Source organism: Lissotriton vulgaris, chromosome 6, assembly GCF_964263255.1.
Source record: "Lissotriton vulgaris chromosome 6, aLisVul1.2, whole genome shotgun sequence".
NCBI lineage: Eukaryota > Metazoa > Chordata > Amphibia > Caudata > Salamandridae > Lissotriton > Lissotriton vulgaris.
In genome coordinates this window covers 329,188,691-329,214,708 of record NC_141694.1, presented here as the reverse complement: position 1 = coordinate 329,214,708, position 26,018 = coordinate 329,188,691, and the positions used below count along the sequence as shown (strand labels likewise).

The 26,018-nt window shown below is 42.5% G+C and overlaps 1 protein-coding gene across 1 annotated transcript in view; it reads left to right on the top strand.

The window, feature by feature from the left end:
- Positions 1–26,018, top strand: part of CPSF3 (cleavage and polyadenylation specific factor 3) — a 258,178-nt gene that overhangs the window by 164,611 nt on the left and 67,549 nt on the right. Inside the window, exon 14 of the mRNA XM_086926362.1 lies at positions 1,702–1,796. Coding sequence (XP_086782488.1) covers positions 1,702–1,796 — 95 coding nt within the window. The remainder of the gene's footprint in view (positions 1–1,701; positions 1,797–26,018) is intronic.

The following is a 26,018-nucleotide window of genomic DNA, read 5'->3' as shown; positions in this document are numbered from 1 at the left end:
CTGGCATTTCCCCCCTCATTCCCCAAATTATTGTTGCAGAGTGCCCTCCCCCTGAGCCTCAAGATTTGTTGCTATTTAGCATTTGTTTGAGTCCGTTAATATGTATTTTCTCAGCCAATGACCACTCCGAAACGTCTCAGAACCTTAGGGTCGCAGAGGGAGCCTTAACTCTCATCCTGGTAATGGCAACCCACCTACTAGCGAATACCAGAGCGAACTGCAAGAAACAATATCCCATCTTGTGCTTTTTGGGACGCACAACATTCCCCAGCAGACAAAGCTGAGAGGTAAGTGTACATGCCAAGGCAGTTGTCTGCTGCAATCTATCCACCATGACTAACCAGAAAGCATTTTCCAATGAGCATCCCCACGAAAAGTGTATAAAGTCAGCGATCCACTGCTAAGTTAATAAGCTTCATATTGGCAAACCTGTATATCATATGATGACAAGAGAATTGCAATGTGAAAAAATATTTACAGTGTCTGACATTTGTGGGCTTTGTGATGACATCAAGAGTAGTCAATCCGACATCCCCAAAATATTAGTCAAGTGAAAATAATAATTTTCTGTTCCCAAACCACTAGATATGAAGATGTGGACCTGCATTTCAATACTGTTGTATGTAACTTTTGTCACTGTTGAGTAGACCTGTATTCAGAAAAGTAGTTTCATTTCAGAGGAGTTTAAAACTGCTGACTTCGTTGATACTGTTATACCAGTAGCAAACCCCAAACCTATGTATGGAAGATTGATTAGTAAAATCCAAAATGTAGTTGAGCCTTTAACTATAGTGTCAGTCATGTCACCTTGGGACAATTTGAGAGCATTATGCTTTGCTAACGTAGGTGCATGGTGATTGTGACATTTCTGGGCAACAGAAAACATTTAAATTAGTTCAGCCTTTGGGAACATGATAGTGACTTATTTCTGGCTGATCAGGATGTTGGTTCTATTGGGGTTCCTAGCTGGGGAGTGACGGGGAGCTGGTTTTGGAATATAATTGAGGCCCTTGTGCTAGAATTGCTCATACATGTTGCTCAAGACTTTGAATGTGATCTTGGCTAAAGAGCATCATCCAACGTTCTTGACCGTTAGGCACATAAGGGAGCACATACGCTTTTACTTCAACACAAACTACACTGTACCATTTTGGCTCCAAAGTTCTTGTCCTCCTCTGCCCTGTGTTAGTGAGTGGGAGTGATCAGTGATATATGTTCGTGTTATGGACACATTTAGGAAATTCTATGTGAAGGTTGTTCTCTTGGTAGGTTCTAGGACATTTTACCTAACATACCAGGGATGGCTCTTCTTAGACTAAACCATGATGTTTGTTATTCCTAGAACTGCTGATCACTATATTACTACAACTGTATTATGGAGATATTTAGGAATTTTCCAGTAACTGTATACTTTTCGTTCTATTTGATTATTTTTCCTTCCTTAAATGGCTGACTAATTAGACTAGGAATTCAGGTTGAGGTTTTTGGAGCATTCCTTAAAATTCCATGCGGTGAGATAGGCTCTACTCTAGCGGGAAGGTTAGATATTGCTGTTTTTTTAATTGTTTGTCTTAAGTTTTTTCGAATATCGCACCAATGTGTAGTAATAATGGGTTTTACGCTTTACCCAAGTCAGTATTGGTATGTTTTTCTTTATATATTTTGATTTAAATCAGATTTCTCTTTTGTTTTTCTTAATAGGTGAGGTAGAGGAAGTTGAGCACCAGGAAAGAACAACATTGAGGATTTTCAAGGCAGTAACTTTGGTATACGAGCCTGGCATGATTGTTCTAGAGGTAAGTGAGAGGGAGAGTATGAGAGTTTTATTTATATATATATATATATATATATATATATATATATATATATATATATATATATATATATATATATATATATATATATATATATATATATATATATATATATATATATATATATATATTACCTACTGGCGGTCGCCAGTAGGTGGTTATAGTTAGGATTTTTTTCAATGTTAAATCTCAAAATTCTATTTGGAATAACTTTGGCACCGGTTGACGAATCTGCCTGAAAATTTCCTGAAAATGGCCTCGTCGAGCTCCGGTCCTTCCCTGAAAGTTTGGGGGGGATACGTCAAGCGGGGGCCGAGATAAAAGGGGGGTCCCAAAATGCATTTTCCCCATGTTAATTTCCATAGGGCGGTCAATTTCACTTTTAGCCCGAACGGCTGAATGGATTTACACCAAACTTGGCAAAATTGTAGGGACTTGTAGCCCGATGTGCCTTTGCTATGTCTCAAGATATGTGCTGCAGTGGATTTTGAGTAATTTAGGTTCAAAAAAATATATATATCTATAGGCGCTCTCCGGTGCGCGCACTTGAGTGCGCTCCTGGCGCGACACGCGACTTGCGCGCAGAAAGCTGATTGGCTCTTGGGTGTCTGTAAACATTCTAAACAGTCTGGAGCGGCCGCCATCTTGTGTCTCGGTAAAATCGAGACACAAGGGGTTTGAAAAAAAAAGGGGCAAATGACCATAAGGGGGAAGAGTAGACCCCCTCTGACCCCCTAGGTTTGATGTAGGGACTAAAATAGGGTCCTGCAGGGCATTAAAAATTTTTTTTCGTTTTGCGCGGGGGAAGCGCATGGTACGCGCACCGGCGAAGCACGGGGAAAATCCAGGACCATATTTATGAAGGCCTTGCGCTGTTAGTTTTGCGCCTCCTGTGCGTCAATTTTTGTGACGCACCAGCGGTGTAAAAAAATGCGCATTGTTATGCAATATTTAAAAAGTGACGCATCTATCTAGATGCGTCACTTTTTAAATATAGTGCAACGAGGCACATTTTATTACACTGCTGGTGTTATGCGTCACTTTTCTGTGCGCACTCCTTATGACATTCCAGATGTGTCATATTTAATGTATGACGAATCATGTTGCAAGGAGTTACAGATACGTCAGTATTTCTGACATATCTGTAAACATAAAAGTGATGCGAGGCAGGTGCAAGATTTTGACGCAACAGCATCCTAAAAGTGACGCAGAGAAATCTTATAGATTTCAGTACGTCGTTATTACCAAGCTTTTTGCGAGGGATTGCCCCCTCTGCATACATTATACCTGATGCAGATACAATGTGGCGCAGAGTTTTAAAAAGTGACCCATGTACCTAGATGCGTCACTTTTTAAAAAATAGTGTCAGGTATAATGCATGCAGAGGGGGTGTTCCTTGCAAAAAGCTTGGTAATAATGACGCAGTGCGTCACTTTTAGGATGCTGTTGCGCCAAAATCTTGCGCCTGCTTCACAGCAAACCTTTCACATGGTGCTTTTTCCATGTGAAAGGACACATTACTGGAGTTGCGTCACTTTTGTGACGCACTCCTGCAATGCGTTACTTTTGTGTTTACAGATATGTCAGAAATACTGACATATCTGTAACTCCTTGCGAATTGATTAGTCATATATTAAATATGACATATCTGGAATGTCATAAGGAGTGCGTCCAGAAAAGTGACGCATCGCTGTTTTCACGTAGCGATGCGTCACTTTTCAGAAATGAGGCCTCCAGTTTATTCACTGTGTCATAACTTTCTTTTCTAACACTCACCTTCTTTCATTCCTCCTACTTCACTTCCTTTCACCTCTCATACCTTTCTGTTCTTTCTTACTCATTCTACTTTCAATTATCAATGCACTATATTTCACTTACTCTTCATTTTTTAAGAATATAGCTCTTTGATGAGAATTGGAGGTAGTTCTGAAAAGAACTTTTGGTTTTCTTCTTTTAACTGAACAGGAACAAAAACAGGGAATAGAAACTGCTCAACAGGAGCAAAAAGAAAAGAAAAAAATTAGGGGTGGGAAGGGCAGCGATGGTTCTCCAATGCCCGAACCATGAGCAGGACACTTTGCTCCCCATAGGTGAGGAGTTGATTGCAGTATCTGCATCTGACGACCCCATGGTTAAATGCAGGTTGAATGTTTGCTACCTGCTCCTGTGATTGTTCTCTTCCAGAAGAAGTTGCTCCTCCTGTTGATGTAGAGGCCCCATCTCTGGGAACCTCTTGTGCCAGAGCCCTGACACTTTCCCGGGCAAAATTCTGGGGGTGCCTCCTCTCCACATGGCGAATCATGGTGAAGTTGCCAAAAGAGTATTTTTTTGGGGGGTTACCCCGTGACAGGACCTGTTTGCAGATCCTGCACTCTACTTTTGGTGCATTCACCTTCTTCTGGTCTGCTGGAAACTTAAAAAATTTCCAGATGAAATGTTCTTTGACCTTCGGCTGAGGAGGCTCTTCATCAATGAAATCATTGGAGTCATCTTCACTGCTGGATGGTCTGGCAGCCATGATTAATCCAGGAATATGGAGCAGCAAAAAAGGCAGGTCTTTCAGTCACAAAAGTGAAAGAAGAAGTGAAGGAAATGGGTGGGGATTTCATTCATTGTAAAAAAAAACTGTTAGCAACCAATGAAAAGTGTTATTTTAGGGTCACATGACCCGACGCGTTTACGCTGCGCGCTCCGGAGCACTTCCGGTGCGTTTACGCAGCGCGATCGTAGGCGCTTCCGGGGCGCAAACGTGGCGCGATCGTAGGCGCTTTTGCGTGCGTTTATGCGCCGCGAACGTAGGCGCTTCCGAGGGCACTTACGTTGCGCGCCGAAGTGACGTCATCAATCTTTTATAGAAATGCATAATCATTTTCCTTATTAAAAAAAACTAATTTTATTTGTATGGTACGAAATGTTTTGCATTATTATTAACTTTTCATTCATATTTTTTTTCACGAACGACAGTTGCGCTCTGGGTGCGCTTTCAGATGAGCTCTCGGAAAAGCTTACCGGAGAGCTTAGCTGAAAGCTTCCCGGAGCGCGCACCCAGAGCGCAAAAGAAAAAAATTATATTAAAAAAATGAATACTTAAAAAAAAAACAGCAAATTGTAAAAAAAAAAAAAGGTTAGAAACTCGATATACAAAGGAATTAGCATTTAAAAAACCTATGAAATTCACTGAAAAAACCATAGGTTTCACACCAGTTATAGTTAGGAATTAGCATTTAAAAAACCTATTAAATTCACTGAAAAAACCATAGGTTTCACACCAGTTATAGTTAGCTGGAAATTTTACTGATATAAAACCATTGAAATTCCCACGTTATAGTTAGATGGACTCACTATAACTTGCGCGTGCAATGCACTGCTGATGATGTCTTATTAAGCCAGTTAACCAATCAATTTTTAAAAACCATCCATTTAGACACTTATTTAAACATTTATTCTTCCATCAACTTTTACATATACATATATAAAATATATTTATTTTTCAGAAAGACACACATTCACTGGATGGTGTCATCAGTGATGTCATGAGTGATGTCACTGACCATGTCATGAGTGATGTAATATGTGATGTCATCAGCAGTGCATTGCACGCGCAAGTTATAGTGAGTCCATCTAACTATAACGTGGAAATTTCAATGGTTTTATATCAGTAAAATTTCCAGCTAACTATAACTGGTGTGAAACCTATGGTTTTTTCAGTGAATTTAATAGGTTTTTTAAATGCTAATTCCTAACTATAACTGGTGTGAAACCTATGGTTTTTTCAGTGAATATATATATATATATATATATATATATATATATATATATATATATATATATATATATATATATATATATATATTTATTTTAGGGTTTTCACCTTGGTGCATACTTCTCTTGCAATATGGGTATTATCATTGATATGTAAAAATAACATAAGGCAGTGAAAACAGTTCTATTCCCCATGATGTTCAGTTATTAATTTGTAGGAAATATTGGGTTGGTAGTGTGTGGTTTGGTTGAAGGCACAGGGGTTGTCACCTCGAAGTCAGTAGTTTTGAGTTCTTGTTCCAGCTAAGCCTCTTGAGTGTTAATGAAGGTGCCATCTTGTACTCCTCCAATTGGTATAAGATAATAAAACCTTTTTTTAGGCTTTAAGATAAACTTTTGTTTTCTCTTTCAGTCATGTAGCTTCATTGGTCTTTTTAGACTATTAGCTTTAAGAAAAATCTAGACTATTGAGCAAGCAAGGACATCCATCTCCACCAGTTGACAGTTGACTCCAAGTTTTAGCTAAAAGTGGCATATAGCCATGAATAAATCATATATTAATCTCCTGATTGGCTGAATGACTGCCTTGCCATCATCCAGGCATGTCAGTCCAAGGTCTGTCTCACGCTGAATACCCCCAAGAAGAAATTTGTGCTCATTGACCTTCATAAGGCCGGTTACCTGGGCTTCCACATGGCACCAATCTCCGCTTGAGGATGCATATCTCCTATTTAAAGAGCCTGTCAACAGTGGTCTCTGCTTCACCAAAAGCAGACTTAGGAACTGGGATTTCAGTGCTGGTAATCCTGCCTTAGTGGAGGCAACACTCTTCTAGTCGCTATCTGCGAAACTCGCACACATCACAAAAGAGCATCTTTCACAGCAAACCTTCTCAAAAGGGTTTTCCCAATAACTCCAGAAACTGTTGGCGCCCTCTCTTTTTGGGGCTTTCTGGTCCAGTAGATGTCACACCTTCCACATATCAGGAAGAGTGTTGTTCCTTACTTGATTACTTCAGTGTTTGTTCCTTTCTTGATTACTTCAGTATTAACTTCACCATCAACAGCTACAAAATTGCCAAAGAAGTGTTTTATGACTCTTCGTTGGTGTTTTTTTCCCTCCTCACTGGGACTCTCTTAACCCCTTAATTGCTGGGGCTTTCCTCCTCTCCATTGCTGAGCCCTTTTTGGCTGTTTATGGTAGTTCATGCTTAGGGTTCCATAACCTCTTTTCCACACAAGATATCTTTGCCAAATTTGAGTCGTTTTTTATTTCTAATACCCTGAGGATTCTAAAGGTACCCAGGATTTGTTTATTCTATGGGAGGGGAACAAGAAAATAGTCAAAATATAGAAAAATTGTGAGTTGTGACGAAAAAATGGTGGAAAAGTGCTCTAGATAGGTGTTTTTTCTTTCCTTTTTTCCATAATAAATGGCATCAACAAACTGTTTGCTGTACTAAAGTAACAATCTTCCCAGCTTTCAGGAGCACGCAGAGCTGAATCAATAAACTTAACTTTGTGTCACAGTTTTGGCATTTTTCAAAGAGGTAGCCCATTGTTCACATTTTGTGTGTTCTCAACCTACTTCCTGTGTTTGATTGAAAACCTTGTGAAACCCCTGGGTGTTCCTGGAAAGCTAAAGATTTCTGAAAAGTAGACACAGCTCTGAATTCAGCAAGGAGTCATATGTGTAGATCCAATAAGGTTTTCTCAGGGAAAATAACTGTTGAAATAAAGCAATATTGATAATAAAAAAGAAAAAACTGCCATTTGTGACATTTTCAACTAACTGTTTCTCAATATGAGTGATTTACAAAAGCAATATACCAATTAGGTCTTCTAGACCCTTCTAGTTGCGGAGATATATGGGATTCGTAGGTTCTCCAAGAAACCAAGGTAGACAGAGCTGCAACAACTGAGCTGCACCGTACAATGGTTTTCCAAGTATAGACCAACTGGTATGGTGAAATAATAAAAGTGGGTATCAAGGAAACCTATGTATTTCTGAAATGGTCACAAGGTATGGAGTTAAAAGAGCAGTGGTTATTTGTACATCTCTGAATTAGTAGGTACCCATACTAGAGTATTATTTTTAGGCACCAATCACATGCCTGAATCAGTTATTGAATTATTTTAATACTCTGAGGGACGCATATTTCTATCCTGGCTTCCTCCCACTATCACTGTCTCTTTAAATTAATGACGATCGCGTCATCTAGGAGGCCGGACGCTATTTAAACCACAAGTACTTCCGGGTCACGTGTCGGCACTCCGAACACAGAGACCCGGGAGAATACAAGAGGGATAAGACGTCCACAAGGTATGTACACAAATAGCTTTCCTAGGGACATGACTTTTAAAATATACCGCTCCAGAAACTTAACCGCCTGGCCGGAATGTTTGTTTTACAGACACCGAGTCCAGACGCGGCCATTGAGCAAATCTTAGTACTCGCGGGACACGAAGGAATTTGGGTAAGCTGCCCATATTGATGTCCTATGGAGTAATATATTCCACATGCTTTTTGCCAACATACTGCTTTTTTGATTATAATACCATCCACTTATATTTCTTTACAGAAATAAAGTGATTGACTGCCACACCTTCTCCCGGGCAACCCATAAACAAGCGCATTTCGCTTGAAAGGTACGCGACTCCTACACTAATACTATTAGGAAAACCCACTGTGTTACTAGTATTTGCCCATACAGGGGCGTTCTTGTCTCACGCTAACAATAGATTGTTGTCATAAGAAATAAGTTATTAGCGCTTTGTCTCGCTTACTGGTTCCAAATGTGACAAACCCCACCTGTGCCGGCTCCAATGAGTTTTTGCTTTGTTGTCTCGCAGAAAACGGCTTTAGCATAATTAAGCGTTCACAGACTAGAGTCATACTAACGGATGAAAACATCAATGTAATAGTTGATAGTTTTCGATCAGTACTGAGGACCATACATAACTCAACAAGTTTATTCCTCACACATTCGGATATATATATGTATATATCTTTTCTCTTTGAATTTATTGCAGCCAATTTAATTCATTTCGAATTTGAGCTAAGACGGTTTTTGGGCCCTTCCGGGTCGGAATTATCACCGGAAGAGCGGTGAGATTACCATTTCTTTTTCTCTTTTTCTATGTTACAACTTAATTGTTAATTTATGTCTACCCATGTGGCTGGACATGGTCCCCAATGGGAGGTATAGATAGGACTTTATGTCTGTGTTGAGTACGTATTTAGGATAGAAATACTTACGTTTTTCAAACATCTAATTTTTCGACCTTTCTTCTTTTCTTTTCCCCCCTTTTTTTTCTTCATTACCTTTTTCTCCGTCACCATTTTCCTTCTTGTTTTTTCAATTCCACCTACTTCTAATACTATGTTAGACCGCTGGGTGCAAACACAACCATTGGAGGTATGTGTCAGATTTTTGGCTTATGTTATAGTGTGATGCACCTATTTTGCACGCATGAACTCTCACTTCGGCATAGACCAAGTCAAGCACTTCACTACTCACATCTTGGAAATATTAGCACGGAATAGACCTGTGAATCCACGCCATCATTTAGGGTGCTTAAGTGCACAACCGCTCACCCTAGTGCATGTAATGAATGAGCTCTCGGAGAGCACCTTAGCACACTAAAGGATGTTTTCCCCTAACCATCTCAAGGGCTCAGACTTATGCATGAGAATATTGCATGATAGGCTTGTCTCGACTGCTGACCTTAAGTGGTTTCTAAAGGTCACCATACATCTGTACATATCCCCAAGTATAGCCCCTTGTTTTTTGTATTATTTCCAGCCCTGAAGATTCGCGAGATGCGATGAAACACGTGTCGGCTGGTTGTTCACAATCTGTGATTGATTAAAGCAAGGAGACCAAGAATTCTATACAAATACTCGTCCATTCATTTACACTGACTAGCATATTATTGTGCTTTCTCTGCACTGTATTGAACATTGTATTTGAACATATTGTGCCAATTATTTGTACCTTTGAAGTGTGTGCACAGGGTATGTCTCTATTTTGTTACGTTGGAATAGTTTAGCTTGCTAACTATCCTTTGAGTGGTTATATGGTTATCCACTCACCCAGTTGCACCACACCCCACATAGTTCTATAAGTGCTTCCATACTGGCAGTGCGCCCTTTCTCTGACATCTAAAAACCATTCTTTCTTTCAATTGTTTGAGTCAGCTCAGGGTTGCCGCCTAGCACTCTACAAACAATCCCACTCGAATTGTTTGTTGCTACCAGACCCTTAACAGAGCAAGCATAATGGATCGCGGTAAAGCGGCAGAGGAACTTTTTGATAATTTAGCGAAAGGCATGTCCACCATAACTGCCACTACTAGCACTAATCCTCCACGAAAGGAAGGCCTTAGAGACAAGTTTATCAAACTTGAACGCCTTAAAAAACAAGAGAATGCTAAGTGGTGGGACGGTACCACTCTTAAGCAATATCAGAGATTAAAAAGAATACCCAGAGGTCTCAGGCCAAATTTTTCCTACTTATGATGACTTGGACACAGATCTCATGTCCAAGTGGGAAGACTCACTCACTGCGAACTCAATGACCCTTATGGACATACTAATAGAAAGTTCGGACCGCAAGGTTATTAAATTACAAGCTGATATTGCTGTGGTCGAACAAGAAATTAAAGATCTTAACATACCCGAAGCGACAATGAAAAACTACGATATCCTAGATGATATCCTCCTCAAACAACAAAATGACATCAAGAGTAGAAAAGCCAGGCAGATCAGACGAGACGAAAATGACTACCAACAAGGCAGGGTATTCACCTACGCCAGTAAATATGACTCACTTATTCCAAATAGCAAAACAAGAAATGTTAACAATCCACCTACAACAGGAGCTAGCTCAGTTTCATCCAGTAATGCTTCAATTAGCAGTGCTGGATTAAGCAGCGGGGAACCAGAGACCTTAGCCACTGGCAGTGTGGCGACTTTTTCCCAGGAGGTTCAGAGAATAAGGAGAGGCAACAGGTTTCCGGTCCAGAGAGATCCACCCGATCCAAAACCCGTAGGGGTAGAAGATCAAAGAGCAGATTACAGAAGCAAGCTCAGGTCAGGAATGAACAGGAATTGAACCCGGATAACCAGACAGAAGTTCAAGTAATTAACCTTTCCTCACAAGAGCTCACTCCAGACATGATCTCACTTTTGAGCAAAGGCCTCAGTTTTAATCCATGTGCTATAGGGGATCTCTGTAAACTCAAAATTGATCTGTTTAAGTTTATTAGAAATTTAAAGCTGAAAAAACATTTTTCTGAAAAAACTAATACTGATGTAGGCAGTAAGAATATTCCTGTGCTGACCAATACAGATGATTTTCTTTCAATAAAAGATGTACAAGCCACACATTTACTTTTGTCAATTACTGATATGGAAGATTCACCATACGACATGAATAGACTTTTAATGGAACTTGACATAGAGCCAGACTATAGTCTTTCTAGTGGTTTGAAAAGCAAATCTAGATGGATACCCACACTCTCAGGAGGCAATGCCATAGATCAATTTCATAAGAGAGTACTAGAAGACATTGATAGGCTCAACACTAACAATCTAACAAAATCTTTCAAATATCATGACAACCTAACTATAAGAGAACGGGCAGCCCTCACATCTCTCAGTGGTAATGAACATATTGTCATCAGAGAGGCCGACAAAGGCGGCAACGTAGTAGTGATGAATAAAACTGACTATGAAGGGGAAATCCACGGCCAACTTGCAGACACCACTTGCTATGAACCAATATCCTTCAATCCAATAGGTTCTCTAACAACCAAGATCAACGACAAATTGTTACTTTGGAAACAATCAGGTTTATTGAATGACCAGGAATACTACTATTTAAAAAATTTTCGACCCACTTACCCTTGGTTGTACACACTCCCCAAGGTACACAAGAACCAGCCCTTCCCTCCTGGTAGACCAATAGTCTCAGGCATAGGGGGTCCAACGGAAAGGATGGCAGAATACATTGATCTCTTTCTTGGTCCACTAGTACACAACCTTCCTTCATATATTCAGGACTCCAGACATATCCTGAGCATTCTTTCTGACATTCAATGGCAACCAGATACATTTCTTGTCACCATGGACGTTGTGTCCTTATACACGAGCATCAATATTGACTTGGGACTTCTTGCCATGAACAGATTTTTAGGTAACCGACCAGCCTCACTATATCAACACACTATAATGCTTTCTGAAATGATGGATTTGGTTTTGAACAACAACTTTTTTGTTTTTGACAAGAAATGGTATCGCCAAAAGAAGGGAGTAGCGATGGGATCAAAATTTTCCCCATCGTTTGCCAACCTGTTCATGGGCAACTTAGAATCGGATCTCATCTGGGGGGAAAAGGGCTCCCAATACATTGACTCCATAATTTTCTGGGCACGTTATATAGATGACTGCATTCTCTTATGGTCAGGCTCGGAAGAACTACTCATGGAATTTTTTAACTACTTGAACAACAATACGTGGGAAATCAGATTTACAATGACACACAGTAAAACCAGAATAGAATTTCTAGACATAGAGTTGTATGTCATAGACAACAATTTGCATAGCAGACTTTTTAGGAAAACCACCTCATGCAACTCTATACTACACGCAGACAGTTCACATCCTCCACACCAGATAAAGTCTATACCGTATGGTGAATTCTTAAGAGCCAGAAGGCTCTGTAGTGAGGAATCCCAATTTAAAGACTGCGTACATGACATGAAAAACAGGTTCGCCAAAAGAGGTTATACCAATAATGTCATTAAATATGCAGAAAAGAGAATCAACAAAACTGAGAGAACAGACACTTTGCAACCTAAGAAAGTCTCTGTCCAATGACCACACAATCAGATTGATCACAGAATTCAATTTCTTTCACCACACTTTGAGAAAAAGTATGAACAAACACTGGGGTATATTGAAAAAGGAGAAATCTTTAACTTCGTTTGTCAAAGACAAGCCCCAGATCTGTTTCAGGAAAGGCAACACCCTTAGAAATAGATTGAGTCCCACTGTTCCGCATGGTCTACAGGCAACAGATTGGCTCTCTACAAAAAGTAAAGGTTTCTTTAAATGTGGATTCGGTGCCATGTGCAGATGGGCAAAACACAAAACCAAACATTTCTCAAATCCCAAAGGCGAATGTTTTTCTATAAACACCAACATTAACTGTCTCACCAAATATGTAGTATACATTATCGAGTGCAAATGTGGGAAACAATACGTTGGGAGCACAATACGTGCCCTAAAAGATAGAATCTCGGAACATATGAGGGCAATTGTCAGGCAAGATCCCAAATATCCTGTGGCCCTACATGTGGCAAGTTGCCAAAGTTCTGAAAATGAGAAAGTTGTCTCCTTCTTTGGCATTGACGTAGTAAACCTGGGAGTCAGAGGAGGCAACAGAGAACTAAAATTAAGACGTACGGAAGCTATGTGGATCATGAAAATGTACGCAGTCGGCGAAGGCCTTAACTTTGATTCAGAGCTTCAATTTTTCCTAGGGGACTGAAGTTTTTAACGATACCAACCATTGCATAGGCACACACACCACTTAAACAACAAATATGAGGAGATGATTTGATAAATCATAGGGTTGTATTGACATCTATGGAATGTGTTGTTTGTCGTGGGGTTATCTACTAGATATCGAGTTAGTTTTTTTATACTGCAATTATTGTATTTCTACCACACACAAATGTGTTAACTGGAATGTAGATTATAATGTTGCACTCTTGTTACATCATATGAACGATATTTTCAATTTAATTGAACCAATGAGGTGTTTAGAGTTGTAAGAGAGGTTGGGAAGATATCGTTTTCACTTCTTCCACATCCGATTTGATAGTCTGCGAGACCATTGCAACATCGTCTTGGACGTAGTTATAAATGATGGCTCACTCACAACTTGATTATGGCATTGAGCATGTATATTTTTCTCTTTACCAGCACTGCTATTGTGGGAGCATATCGGATTCACGCATTACATGCTGCGCGTCAACGTCATCACAGAAAATAAGGATATGCCCCACCAGCATGTATATATCTCACCACGAATGAAACAATAGACATGTCTCTATTTTTTACACTTAAAACTTTCACACGTATTTCTTTCTTTTTAGGCACCAATCACATGCCTGAATCAGTTATTGAATTATTTTAATACTCTGAGGGACGCATATTTCTATCCAGGCTTCCTCCCACTATCACTGTCTCTTTAAATTAATGATGATCGCGTCATCTAGGAGGCCGGACGCTATTTAAACCACAAGTACTTCCGGGTCACGTGTCGGCACTCCGAACACAGAGACCCGGGAGAATACAAGAGGGATAAGACGTCCACAAGGTATGTACACAAATAGCTTTCCTAGGGACATGACTTTTAAAATATACCGCTCCAGAAACTTAACCGCCTGGCCGGAATGTTTGTTTTACAGACACCGAGTCCAGACGCGGCCATTGAGCAAATCTTAGTACTCGCGGGACACGAAGGAATTTAGGTAAGCTGCCCATATTGATGTCCTATGGAGTAATATATTCCACATGCTTTTTGCCAACATACTGCTTTTTTGATTATAATACCATCCACTTATATTTCTTTACAGAAATAAAGTGATTGACTGCCACACCTTCTCCCGGGCAACCCATAAACAAGCGCATTTCGCTTGAAAGGTACGCGACTCCTACACTAATACTATTAGGAAAACCCACTGTGTTACTAGTATTTGCCCATACAGGGGCGTTCTTGTCTCACGCTAACAATAGATTGTTGTCATAAGAAATAAGTTATTAGCGCTTTGTCTCGCTTACTGGTTCCAAATGTGACAAACCCCACCCGTGCCGGCTCCAATGAGTTTTTGCTTTGTTGTCTCGCAGAAAACGGCTTTAGCATAATTAAGCGTTCACAGACTAGAGTCATACTAACAGATGAAAACATCAATGTAATAGTTGATAGTTTTCGATCAGTACTGAGGACCATACATAACTCAACAAGTTTATTCCTCACACATTCGGATATATATATGTATATATATCTTTTCTCTTTGAATTTATTGCAGCCAATTTAATTCATTTCGAATTTGAGCTACAACGGTTTTTGGGCCCTTCCGGGTCGGAATTATCACCGGAAGAGCGGTGAGATTACCATTTCTTTTTCTCTTTTTCTATGTTACAACTTAATTGTTAATTTATGTCTACCCATGTGGCTGGACATGGTCCCCAATGGGAGGTATAGATAGGACTTTATGTCTGTGTTGAGTACGTATTTAGGATAGAAATACTTACGTTTTTCAAACATCTAATTTTTCGACCTTTCTTCTTTTCTTTTCCCCCCCTTTTTTCTTCATTACCTTTTTCTCCGTCACCATTTTCCTTCTCTTGTTTTTTCAATTCCACCTACTTCTAATACTATGTTAGACCGCTTGGTGCAAACACAACCATTGGAGGTATGTGTCAGATTTTTGGCTTATGTTATAGTGTGATGCACCTATTTTGCACGCATGAACTCTCACTTCGGCATAGACCAAGTCAAGCACTTCACTACTCACATCTTGGAAATATTAGCACGGAATAGACATGTGAATCCACGCCATCATTTAGGGTGCTTAAGTGCACAACCGCTCACCCTAGTGCATGTAATGAATGAGCTCTCGGAGAGCACCTTAGCACACTAAAGGATGTTTTCCCCTAACCATCTCAAGGGCTCAGACTTATGCATGAGAATATTGCATGATAGGCTTGTCTCGACTGCTGACCTTAAGTGGTTTCTAAAGGTCACCATACATCTGTACATATCCCCAAGTATAGCCCCTTGTTTTTTGTATTATTTCCAGCCCTGAAGATTCGCGAGATGCGATGAAACACGTGTCGGCTGGTTGTTCACAATCTGTGATTGATTAAAGCAAGGAGACCAAGAATTCTATACAAATACTCGTCCATTCATTTACACTGACTAGCATATTATTGTGGTTTCTCTGCACTGTATTGAACATTGTATTTGAACATATTGTGCCAATTATTTGTACCTTTGAAGTGTGTGCACAGGGTATGTCTCTATTTTGTTACGTTGGAATAGTTTAGCTTGCTAACTATCCTTTGAGTGGTTATATGGTTATCCACTCACCCAGTTGCACCACACCCCACATAGTTCTATAAGTGCTTCCATACTGGCAGTGCGCCCTTTCTCTGACATCTAAAAACCATTCTTTCTTTCAATCATATCTGTGCATAGATCACCGCCTAGTGTTGGGTCCGGATGATTGCAGCTTGTTGTCCTGGAAGAGTCTTCGAAGTATCACGAGATAGGTGACTCCTCCCCTGGACTACAGTGCGCATGGGCATCTTCTCCATCCTCAGATTGTTTTTTTCCGCCATTGGGTTCGGATGTTATTCCTATACTCCAACTTCGGAATCGAAACAAAACTTTTCTAAAGGCCTTCGACTTCAACAGTATTGTTCTCGCTCCGTACTTCTTGACTTGATCAAGCTTTCCATCTCGAACCGGTCGTCGACGTGGGCCGTTGGACCTTTTCAACGCCTGCTGTCGATGGAAAGGAGCCCTTTCAAAAGGTGCCCACAATGCCACTCCAAGTTCCCTCATACTGACAAACACTCAGTATGCAACAAGTGCCTATCACCAGACCATAAGGAAGAAACCTGCCCAGCCTGTGCCCAATTCCGTTTGAAGAAAACGATAAGGATTCGACGGGCCGCTAGGCAAGAGATGCAGCGACAGGCACCGGAACCAGACTATATCTTCGATGATGACCAAGAACTTCCAGAAGCTCCAGATTCGGACCTAGAGATTGTCACCGTCGAGGACTACTCGGACTCCGACTAGGAGATCCCACCGGGGCAAATTGCCACCGACACCGATTAGCCCGTTACCGAAGGCTCCGGTCGAGGCATCTCCAAAAGGCCTTAGCCAAGATCCGAAGAAACATTCGCCAGCCCCGCCGTCCGGCTCGGTTCCGAAACCAAGGACTAGCCCTTCAGAGACCCCAGGGCTAGGTAACGTGACCCCAAAGAAGGTTCTAGAACCCAAGAAGGTCGTCGACCCGAAGGGTGTCGAACCGAATAAGGCCATACAGCCTAAAGGCATCGACCCAAAGAAAACCGTCGACCCAAAGGGCGCCGAACCAAAGAAGGCCGTCGAGCCAAAGGGCGCCGAACCTAAAAAGGCCGTCGAGCCAAAGAAGGTCACCGAGCCAAAGGGCGCCGACCCGAAGAAGGCAGTCGACCTAAAAAAGCCAGCTGTGCCGAAGGCTGCCGAACTGAAGAAGGTCGCCGACGTAAAGGGTGCCGTATCGAAGCCTGTGGTCCGGCCGGAGAAGGCTATCGAACCAAAGACAAGCGCTCCAAAAACACCAGTCGATCCGAAATAAGCCATCGACTCGGCAAAAGACAGTCAACCAAAAAAACCTGTCGAGCACAAGAAGCGTGTCGAACCGAAAAACCTCGTCGACCCGAAGAAACGGTCCGAGCCGAAGAAGAGCAATAAGGCACCGAAAGTCGTCGAAACAGAAGGGGTTATCGACCCAGAGGCAATAGTTGATCAAAAACAGACTAAGCCAAAAAAGTCAGACACAACCAAGGACAGTGGAAGAAGAACTCTTCTATCCAGATCCATCAGACGACCAGGCAAAAATATATATTAATCCTGAGACTGGTAAAGTCACAATCCTACACAGGAAGAAGAGACCACTGTACACAGACTCTCATTCCCCCATTCCTCTAAAGAAGAGGGACTTTGGTACTTCTCCCTCTAGACCCTTCCTTCCTTTCTATCCCACTATGCTGACTACGCCTTTTGCTCCTTACTCGGCTTCTCACTATGGGGACAATGAGGGAAACACAGGGGAAGATCCTCAGCAGGATTATGATTATCCAGAGGATCCTAACCCCCAAGATGAACCATGGGGAGAGCCAATTGACCCATAGGACACCCATCCCATCCCTGACGTCCCCTCATACCCAACAAAGTCGTCACCTACTAACGACACCATTGTCTTCAATCAACTAATAGACAGGGCAGCGCAGTACCACAATGTAGACCTGCACAATGACCCTATAGAAGAAGACTTCTTATTTGACACTTTCCCTACTTCAGAGAAAAACATCAGAACACTTCCTATGCTAAAGGGAGTGTTAAAACACGTGCCTGATATATTTAAAGATACAGCCAGGGCATGCGTAATCAATCCCAGGATTGAAAAGAAATCTAGAGCAGACCCTACCTACATCAGAGGTCAGTTACCATTAGACTCACTGGTAGTTGCTAATGCACGCAAAAGGGCCAACTCGGACAACATGGGAGGCTCCTCCTCCTGATAGAGGCAAAAATACTAGAGGCCTTAGGTAAAAGGGTAGCATCACAGGCCTCCAATTCATGGAGAATTGCGAATACACAAGCTCTGCTAGCTCGTTACGACAGGGCACACTATGACCAGCTTGAAAGCTTAATGCAACACCTGCCGGAGCCTTTAATGCCCAAGCTAATGACCTCATATAGGAGGGAAAATTTGTTACAAATGCCTCCATCAAATGTGCGCTTGACGCATCCGACACCGCAGCCAGGTCTATTAACACTAGCGTTTTACTACGACGACATGCATGGCTGCATATTTTGGGCTTTAAGAACAAGGTGCAGTCCACCATTCTTAACCAGTTTGTTGCTTCGAACGTTGTGCGCCAGTGCTGAACGTTCGAAGAACGGGTGTGGCCGCGTCGGCCAACGCCCGTACGCAGCACTGGCCAGGTAGTGCTCGCGACGACCATTGGCCGACAGCAGCACTAAAGGGGTTAACCAGCCAGTCAATCAAGACTTCCTTTTTGGCCCTGCAGTCGACACCATTTTAGACAAAATGAAGTAAGACGCGGAAACTGCAAAATCAATGGGTGCATTGCAGTTTCAGCAACACAGAGGTTCCTTTCGACGCTCCTCATACAGAGCAGCTACACAAGGCAATACTTCACAGACCTCATCTACATACAAAGGCAACACCCAAGGTTCCTTTAACAAGAACTCCAACAGAGGAGGTTATAGGGGCAACAATAACAAGGGAAGAGGACGTGGAGGCAATAACACCAGAGCCTCCACTGCCACTAAACAGTGACTTCATCACGCTACCTCCAGACCACCTAACACCGGTCGGAGGCAGACTCCAACAATTCCTACCTGTCTGGAACGCAATTACCACGGACAGGTGGGGGAGACAAATTATCCAGTATGGTTATTGCCTTGAACTCACTTCTACCCCACCAAACATATCACCCAGACACCGTCCTATGTCCAAAGAACACATCACCCTGCTACAGCAAGAGGTGAAATGCATGCTGGAAAAGGGGGCCATAGAGCCAGTCCCTTTCTAGCACCAAGGGACAGGAGTATACTCCCTATACTTCCTTATTCCCAAGGATGGCTCCCTCAGACCATTACTGGACCTCAGACCCCTAAATCAATACATACTGCCGGAGCACTTCCATATGATCACACTACAGCAAGTGCTCCTGTTGCTACAGCAAGGAGACTTCCTAGCAACATTGGACCTCAAGGACACGTATTTTCACATACCCATCCATCCAGCTCACAGAAAATATCTCAGGTTCACAATAGAAGGTCAACACTACCAATTCAAGGTTCTGCTTTTCGGGGTGACAACAGCTCCAAGAGTGTTTACAAAATGCTTAGCGACAGTAGCTATACATCTCAGGAGGCAACACATCCATGTGTTCCCGTACCTAGACGATTGGCTGATAAAAGCAAAATCGTACCACCAGTGTGCAAGAGACACGTCTCAAACACTTCTCGATAAACTACCCAAAATTTCATCTACAACCGTCCCGCACACAACAATATCTGGGAGCTACTATAGATACCTCAGTGGCAAAGGCATACCCAAACTCAGCGAGGATAGCCAGCATGCTGATGCTCATTCGCAAATTTCTGCCACAACACTCTCTTCCAGCTCAAGTCTTCATGCAGCTCATAGGCATGATGGCCTCCTGCATATTCATTGTCCCCCATGCCAGACTTCAAATGCGCCCATTGCAAGAATGCCTAGCACGGCAGTGGAACCAAGCTCAAGGACAACTAAAAGACCTAGTGTTGGTAGACAGTTGCACTCGCAACTCTCTGCAGTGGTGGAAGCCACAAAACCTTTCCAAGGGGCGACTGTTTCAAGACCCGGTTCCACAACTAGTACTAACAGCGGACGCATCACTGGCAGGCTGGGGAGCCCACCTCCTTCACTACACAGTACAAGGGCTCTGGACAATCAAACAAAAGAAAACGCATATCAACCAACTACAGTTGCTAGCGATATTCCTAGCCCTGAAAGCATTCCAAAAATACTTGTACAGCAAGACTGTGTTGATCCAGACGGACAACATGACCGCAATGTACTATATCCAGAAACCGGGAGGAACACACTCTCCACAACTGTCCCACTTGGCACAGAGCATATGGAAGTGGGCAATTCCAAAAATATCTTTCTCCTGGCAGAACACCTCCCAGGGAAGGACAATCAAATAGCAGATCTGCTCAGCAGGCACAGGCAACAACTACACGAATGGGAGATTCACCCCCAAGTTCTCCAACCATTCTTCAGGCAGTGGGAGCACCCAGAGATAGACCTGTTTGCCACAAACGAAAACTCTAAATGCCAGTACTTTGCCGCCAGGTTCCCACATCCGTTGTCACAAGGCAATGCGATATGGATGAACTGGTCAGGCAGATTTGCGTACGCTTTTCCCCCAGCACCACTGATTCCGCTGGTGGCACGCAAACTGCGGCAACAATCACTCACACTAATCCTAGTTGCTCCCACATGGGCGAGACAGCCATGGTACACAACGTTCCTGGAGCTTTCAGTAGTTCCTCATTAAAGGCTGAACCTCGCACCCTATCTTCTAGCTCAGAACCATGGAGAAATCAGATCCCAATCAGATGAACCTAGCGATCTGGCTCCTGAAGTCTTAGAATTTGGATACCTTAACTTGCCTCCAGACTACATGAACATCATTAAAGAGGCAAGACGACCTACTACGAGAGCGTGCTATGCCGCTAAATGGAAGAGATTTTTCATTTACTGCAAAAATAACAAAAATCAACCCTTTAGATGCTTCCAAACAGAACATTATATGTTACCTGCTGCATCTTCAAAGATGCAACCTAGCATACTCTTCCATAAGACTACACCTCGCTGCTATAGCAGCATACCTTCAAAACAGGCTACACCTTTCACTGTTTAGAGTACCAGCAATAAATGCTTTTATGGAGGGTCTTAAAAGGGTGATCCCTCCAAGACACCCACCTTCCCCAGTCTGGAATCTAAATATAGTACTTACCAGACTTATGGGACCTCCTTTCGAACCTCTACACTCATGAGAACTCCAGTTCTTAACGTGGAAGGTGGCATTCTTGATTGCCATTACCTCACTCAGGCGAGTTAGCGAGTTACAAGCACTAACAATTCAAGAACCCTTCATGCAAGTACATGCTAACAGGGTGGTTCTCAGAACAAACCCTAAGTTTATGCCAAAGGTCATATCCAATTTCCATATCAATCAATCAATAGAACTGCCAGTGTTCTTCCAAAATCCACAGTCAGTAGCTGAAAGAGCCCTACACACACTAGATGTCAAGAGAGCTGTTCTTTATCATGTGGACAGAACGAAATCATTTAGGAAACAAAGCAATTATTTGTTGCTTTTTCACCACAACATAAAGGAAATCCAATATCAAAGTCGGGAATAGCCAGATGGATAGTTAAATGCATTCAAATATGTTATCAAAAAGCCAAACACACTTTACCTGTCTTCCCCCCCCAAGAGCACACTCTACGTGAAAAATGGGGGCATCCATGGCTTTCCTAGGAAATATTCCCCTTGAAGACATATGTAGAGCAGCCACATGGACTACCATACACACTTTCACAAAACACTACTGTGTAGACGTGCAAGCAAAGCAGCAAGCTGCTGTAGGCCAGTCCCGTCCTCAAAACTCTTTTTCAAACTGCTGCAGCTGCCACAGGTAACCAGCTCTAGAGGAGATACTACTATACAGTCTATGCACAGATATGAATTCAGCAGCCCACATGCCTCAAACGGAATATGCTACTTACCAGTATGCATCTGTTCTTGGCATGTAGGGCTGCTGACATTCATATCGCCCGCCCTCCTCCCCAGTGCCTGTCGCAGCTGCAGCATTATCTTTTGCATGGCCATCTCTTACTTTGCCATCTCCATCTCTGCCACAATGGTGAAAAACAATCTGAGGATGGAGAAGATGCCCATGCCCACTGTAGTCCAGGGGAGGAGTCTCGTGATACTTCGAAGACTTCCAGGACAACAAGGTGCAATCATCTGGACCCAACACTAGGCGTTGATCTATGCACAGATATGAATGTCAGCAGCCCTACATGCCAAGAACAGATGCATACTGGTAAGTAGCATATTCCTTCCCTCATTTCTGTGATGGAAAATTCTAGAATCTGCATGAGCCACAAACTTCCTTCCAATCGGAATTCCCCCTCCCCCTTCACTCCCCCCCCCCCCCCTCCTCCCCTCAGTCTCCCAATAAAAATGGTACCTCACTTGTGTGGGTAGGCCAAGAGCCCGCAACAGGAAACGCCCCAAAAGGCAACATGGACGCATCACATTTTCCACTGAAAACTGACCATTTTTTCCAATGTGGGTAGCTGCAGATTTTGGACTGTAGCTCAGCCTGTACCTAGCAAACATGAATATTTTTTAAACAGGACAAGCCAGGGAGTCCAAGTTGCGTGACTCGCGTGGCTTTCACCAGGTAATTTTACCCAGAAACCCTTGCAAACGTCAAACTTTGGTAAGAAACGCATATTTTCTTCACATTTCTAAGACTGAAAGTTCATGAATCTTCAAGGAGCCACACATTTCCTACCTCCCTCATTTCCACATGTCTTTCTGATAAGACTTGCACCCCACCTGTGGGTAAGCCAAGAGGCCACGACACAAAAGGACCTAAAGTCTACAAAACCTACAAAGTTCCTACCACCCAACATTACCCCACTTGTGCCGACAAACCAAGATCAATGGGAGTCCCCTGGAGCGGGCTACCATTGACTTTGGCATGAGCCGTTCCTTTCGCGGGCAATGGCCTAGCCACACAAGTGGGAGCTGCGTTTTTATTGGTAGAAGTGAGGTAATGCAAAATTGAAAGAATTTTGTGGATTCATTCGGATTGAAGTTTTCATCACAGAAATGTAAGGGAAATGTGTGATTTCAGGCAGAGTTTGAGATTTGGAGAGCATTGTGGGATCCACACAAGGCCCACCACCTGGGACACCCTTGGTGGTTTAGTTTTCAAATTATATGTGTTTCCTAGGTTTGCATGGGTGGCGCCACAGCACAGCCCGAAATATAGCACCTGCTCTTATTGCTTATCTGTCAAAATAGTGATTTAGGGTCTTTTATTTTGTTTTCTTTTGAACCACCCACACAAATCTGGTATCCTTCTTTTTGGGAGACGTGGGAGTTCCGGATGGTAGGATGCCTGTGGCTCTCCACAGATTCCAGGTTTTTCTGTCACAGAACTGAGAGGAAAATGTGTGTTTTTTACTAAACAAGTCATGCACCATTAGACTCCTCTGTGTCTAGTTTTCATAAATGTGTAGTTTTGCATAGGTACCGGCTCAGCTAGAGCCCATAACCAACAGCTTTCCGCATTGCAAAAAAAGAGGAGTTCTTAGTAAGGGCCATATTTAAATGTTTACTGACGAAGAAGGCTCCGTCACCCTGGTGGAGGACTTCATGTCTGCCAAATTTAGAAATGACGGCTAAGGTGTTGGTAAATCAAAAAACATTGACAGGAGATGCCGAAACTGTTCCCGCCTTTTTACGTTTGGCGCACTACTCAATCAACATGGCAGAGCTGTCCATCAATTTTATTTTTTTTTAAACGATATCTCAAAGATAGATTTTCTTCTTTCGAAAAAAGAAGTGCCCCTCTCACCATGGGTGTTATCGCCCATGGAAAGGGGGGCATTAGGCCGTTATCACTGCCACTTAACACCATGGTTTTCCAGGTGGTAATAGGCAGTAAAAACATTACGTTGGAGTATACTTTCCACCACAGATATAAATCTGGTACTAACATTTTTAAGTTAATCCACCACTGATACTGGTCGTTTTAGCACCTCCAGAAATACTAGCTTATAAGCACAAATACTTATCAAAGTATATAAATATTGAAAACCAGACTACAGAAGGTGAGCCATATAGCCACGTTAAGGCACTAACCACTTTATGGTCCATTCACACACCACACAAGACTTGCATCCTACCGGCCACGGTCCCAATCGGACAAATCCATGCTCTTGCATCAACATACCACCGCCATGCAAGGCTTCATCACATTCATACTCCACAGGACGGAATCCCCATTCAAGTCCACCTCTCAACCAGCCATTAATCAAATTGCACAGAAACCCATCACAAACAAACCTCTATACATGTGTCTAGACATGTTGACAGTGGTTGCATCCACAACCTTCACATTTGAAAAAAACTGTTTGACTACATGGTTTACCACCTGTCCAGTAACTGCCTCCGTTCTGAACCTTGACTAAGGGCACCCATGACGGCCACATGAGGCTCATGAGCACATGTCTTACATGTGACTTTAGTGCACTCGTTGTGGCAAATCCAGCTCCTTCCAGTTTGAGGCTACAAGTTGGGGTGTGGGGGGGGGGGGGCGGGGGGGGGGGGTGTCCGAGAATGCCTTCCAAGGCCTACATTGCTTTTACAGAGTGAGCATATCTACCTTTGAAACTAAGGCAAACATGCGAGGCAATACTGCAGACATTACTGAAAGAGAACATCATAAACTACCAAGAACAGTCTGTTGTAATCTTCCCTTCCTTCCCCACTTGGTATCTTCCTCTCACCCCTCCTTCCCCTCACCAGTTTGTACGCCCGGAAGCTCATGTTAGAATGTTGACTATTCAGTTATTCTGAGAGTGGATGACCGATAATAAACAGCCCTTACTAATGACTCCAGACCTTGTGTGATCTACGATTTTTTTTCAAGTTACAACACTGGCAACAATCCTGCACAGGGGGCAGCCTTGGTCAAGCCCCCTTTCTATGCTCTCTCAGATAAGGATGTAATGTCGAGCCTCGACCTTCCACAGATATACTCCTGTGTCCTGTCAACCAGGATAACCTTCAGAGTCCGATCTTAATCAGCGTGTCAATCTGTGAACCTCCTCCTTCACTGTCATCTCAGAAGAATCCTACACTTGCTGGGCAGTCTTATCACCTTCGCTGGTTGCCTGTTATAGAGGAAATCCTTCCTTCTCTGGTTCCGGAGTCCCGATAGTTGGTGGAGTTGATTCCTTTGTTCTGCAGGAGCTGTATCCCTGCCTTGGTGTGACAGCCGACTCCTGACTCCTATGGGGCTGATCAGTCTCCAGCTCATCCTGGGGCTCCGGTTTTGTGAACCTAGCACCAAGGTCCTCAGAGTTTTCTCCCTGCTGTGTGTTAAGTGAAGAAATCCAGGAAAACCACAGGTTAAGTAATCGTAGTTTATTGTCGAAATTACTCCACCGAGCACATGAAGCATCCGTCCAGTAGAAAGCCCAATGGTGACTGGTTACAACGTTAGAACTCTCCACAGAACGAACCCATCATGCGTGAGCCTACATATTTGAAACCTAACACAAGATGAATAACGAAGTGCGCGAGGAAATAAAAAACATGGAATAGACATGGCGCGGGCTACCGCGCGATTTACACTAAACACTTACCACTACACCACCTTCCCCCTTACAACAGCAAATAATAAATAAAACAAAACAAAAGAAAGGAGAAGGTAAAATTACATCTTAAAATCTGACAAAACCATCAAACTATTTTGGGACTCTAATAGTCCTGCCACAGGAAGAACACGTAACAACATTTTGAACATTTGAATGACTGTGTGATGCTACATCTGGAATGGACCCAGTACTCTTATCAGAAACATCCAGCCAATGACTCAAATCCAAATCCTCTTTAGATTTACAACGTCTATTTTACTAGCTGACGTTTGTTCCAACAACCCTTCCTATCAACAAACGCAGCCCTCTTACTGACTTTAAGGACTTGGACTGGCTCGAGAAACTTTGATTCTCCTTTTTTGACTCTATCTGGTTTTTTAATTAAAACCCAGTCCCCAACTAAAATATCCAAATTAACAGAATTCATTTTCTTATCAAAATTCTTTGCCATATGATTCTGTTTGTCATCTACTTTTTTACGAATAGCATCCAGATCAATCTTCCTCTCACCAGACATATGGTGAAGCCAAGAAGGAAACAAAACAATGAGCCTCCCTCAAAGTAAACGGAGGCACTCCCGTGGTACAGTCAGGTGAGGTGT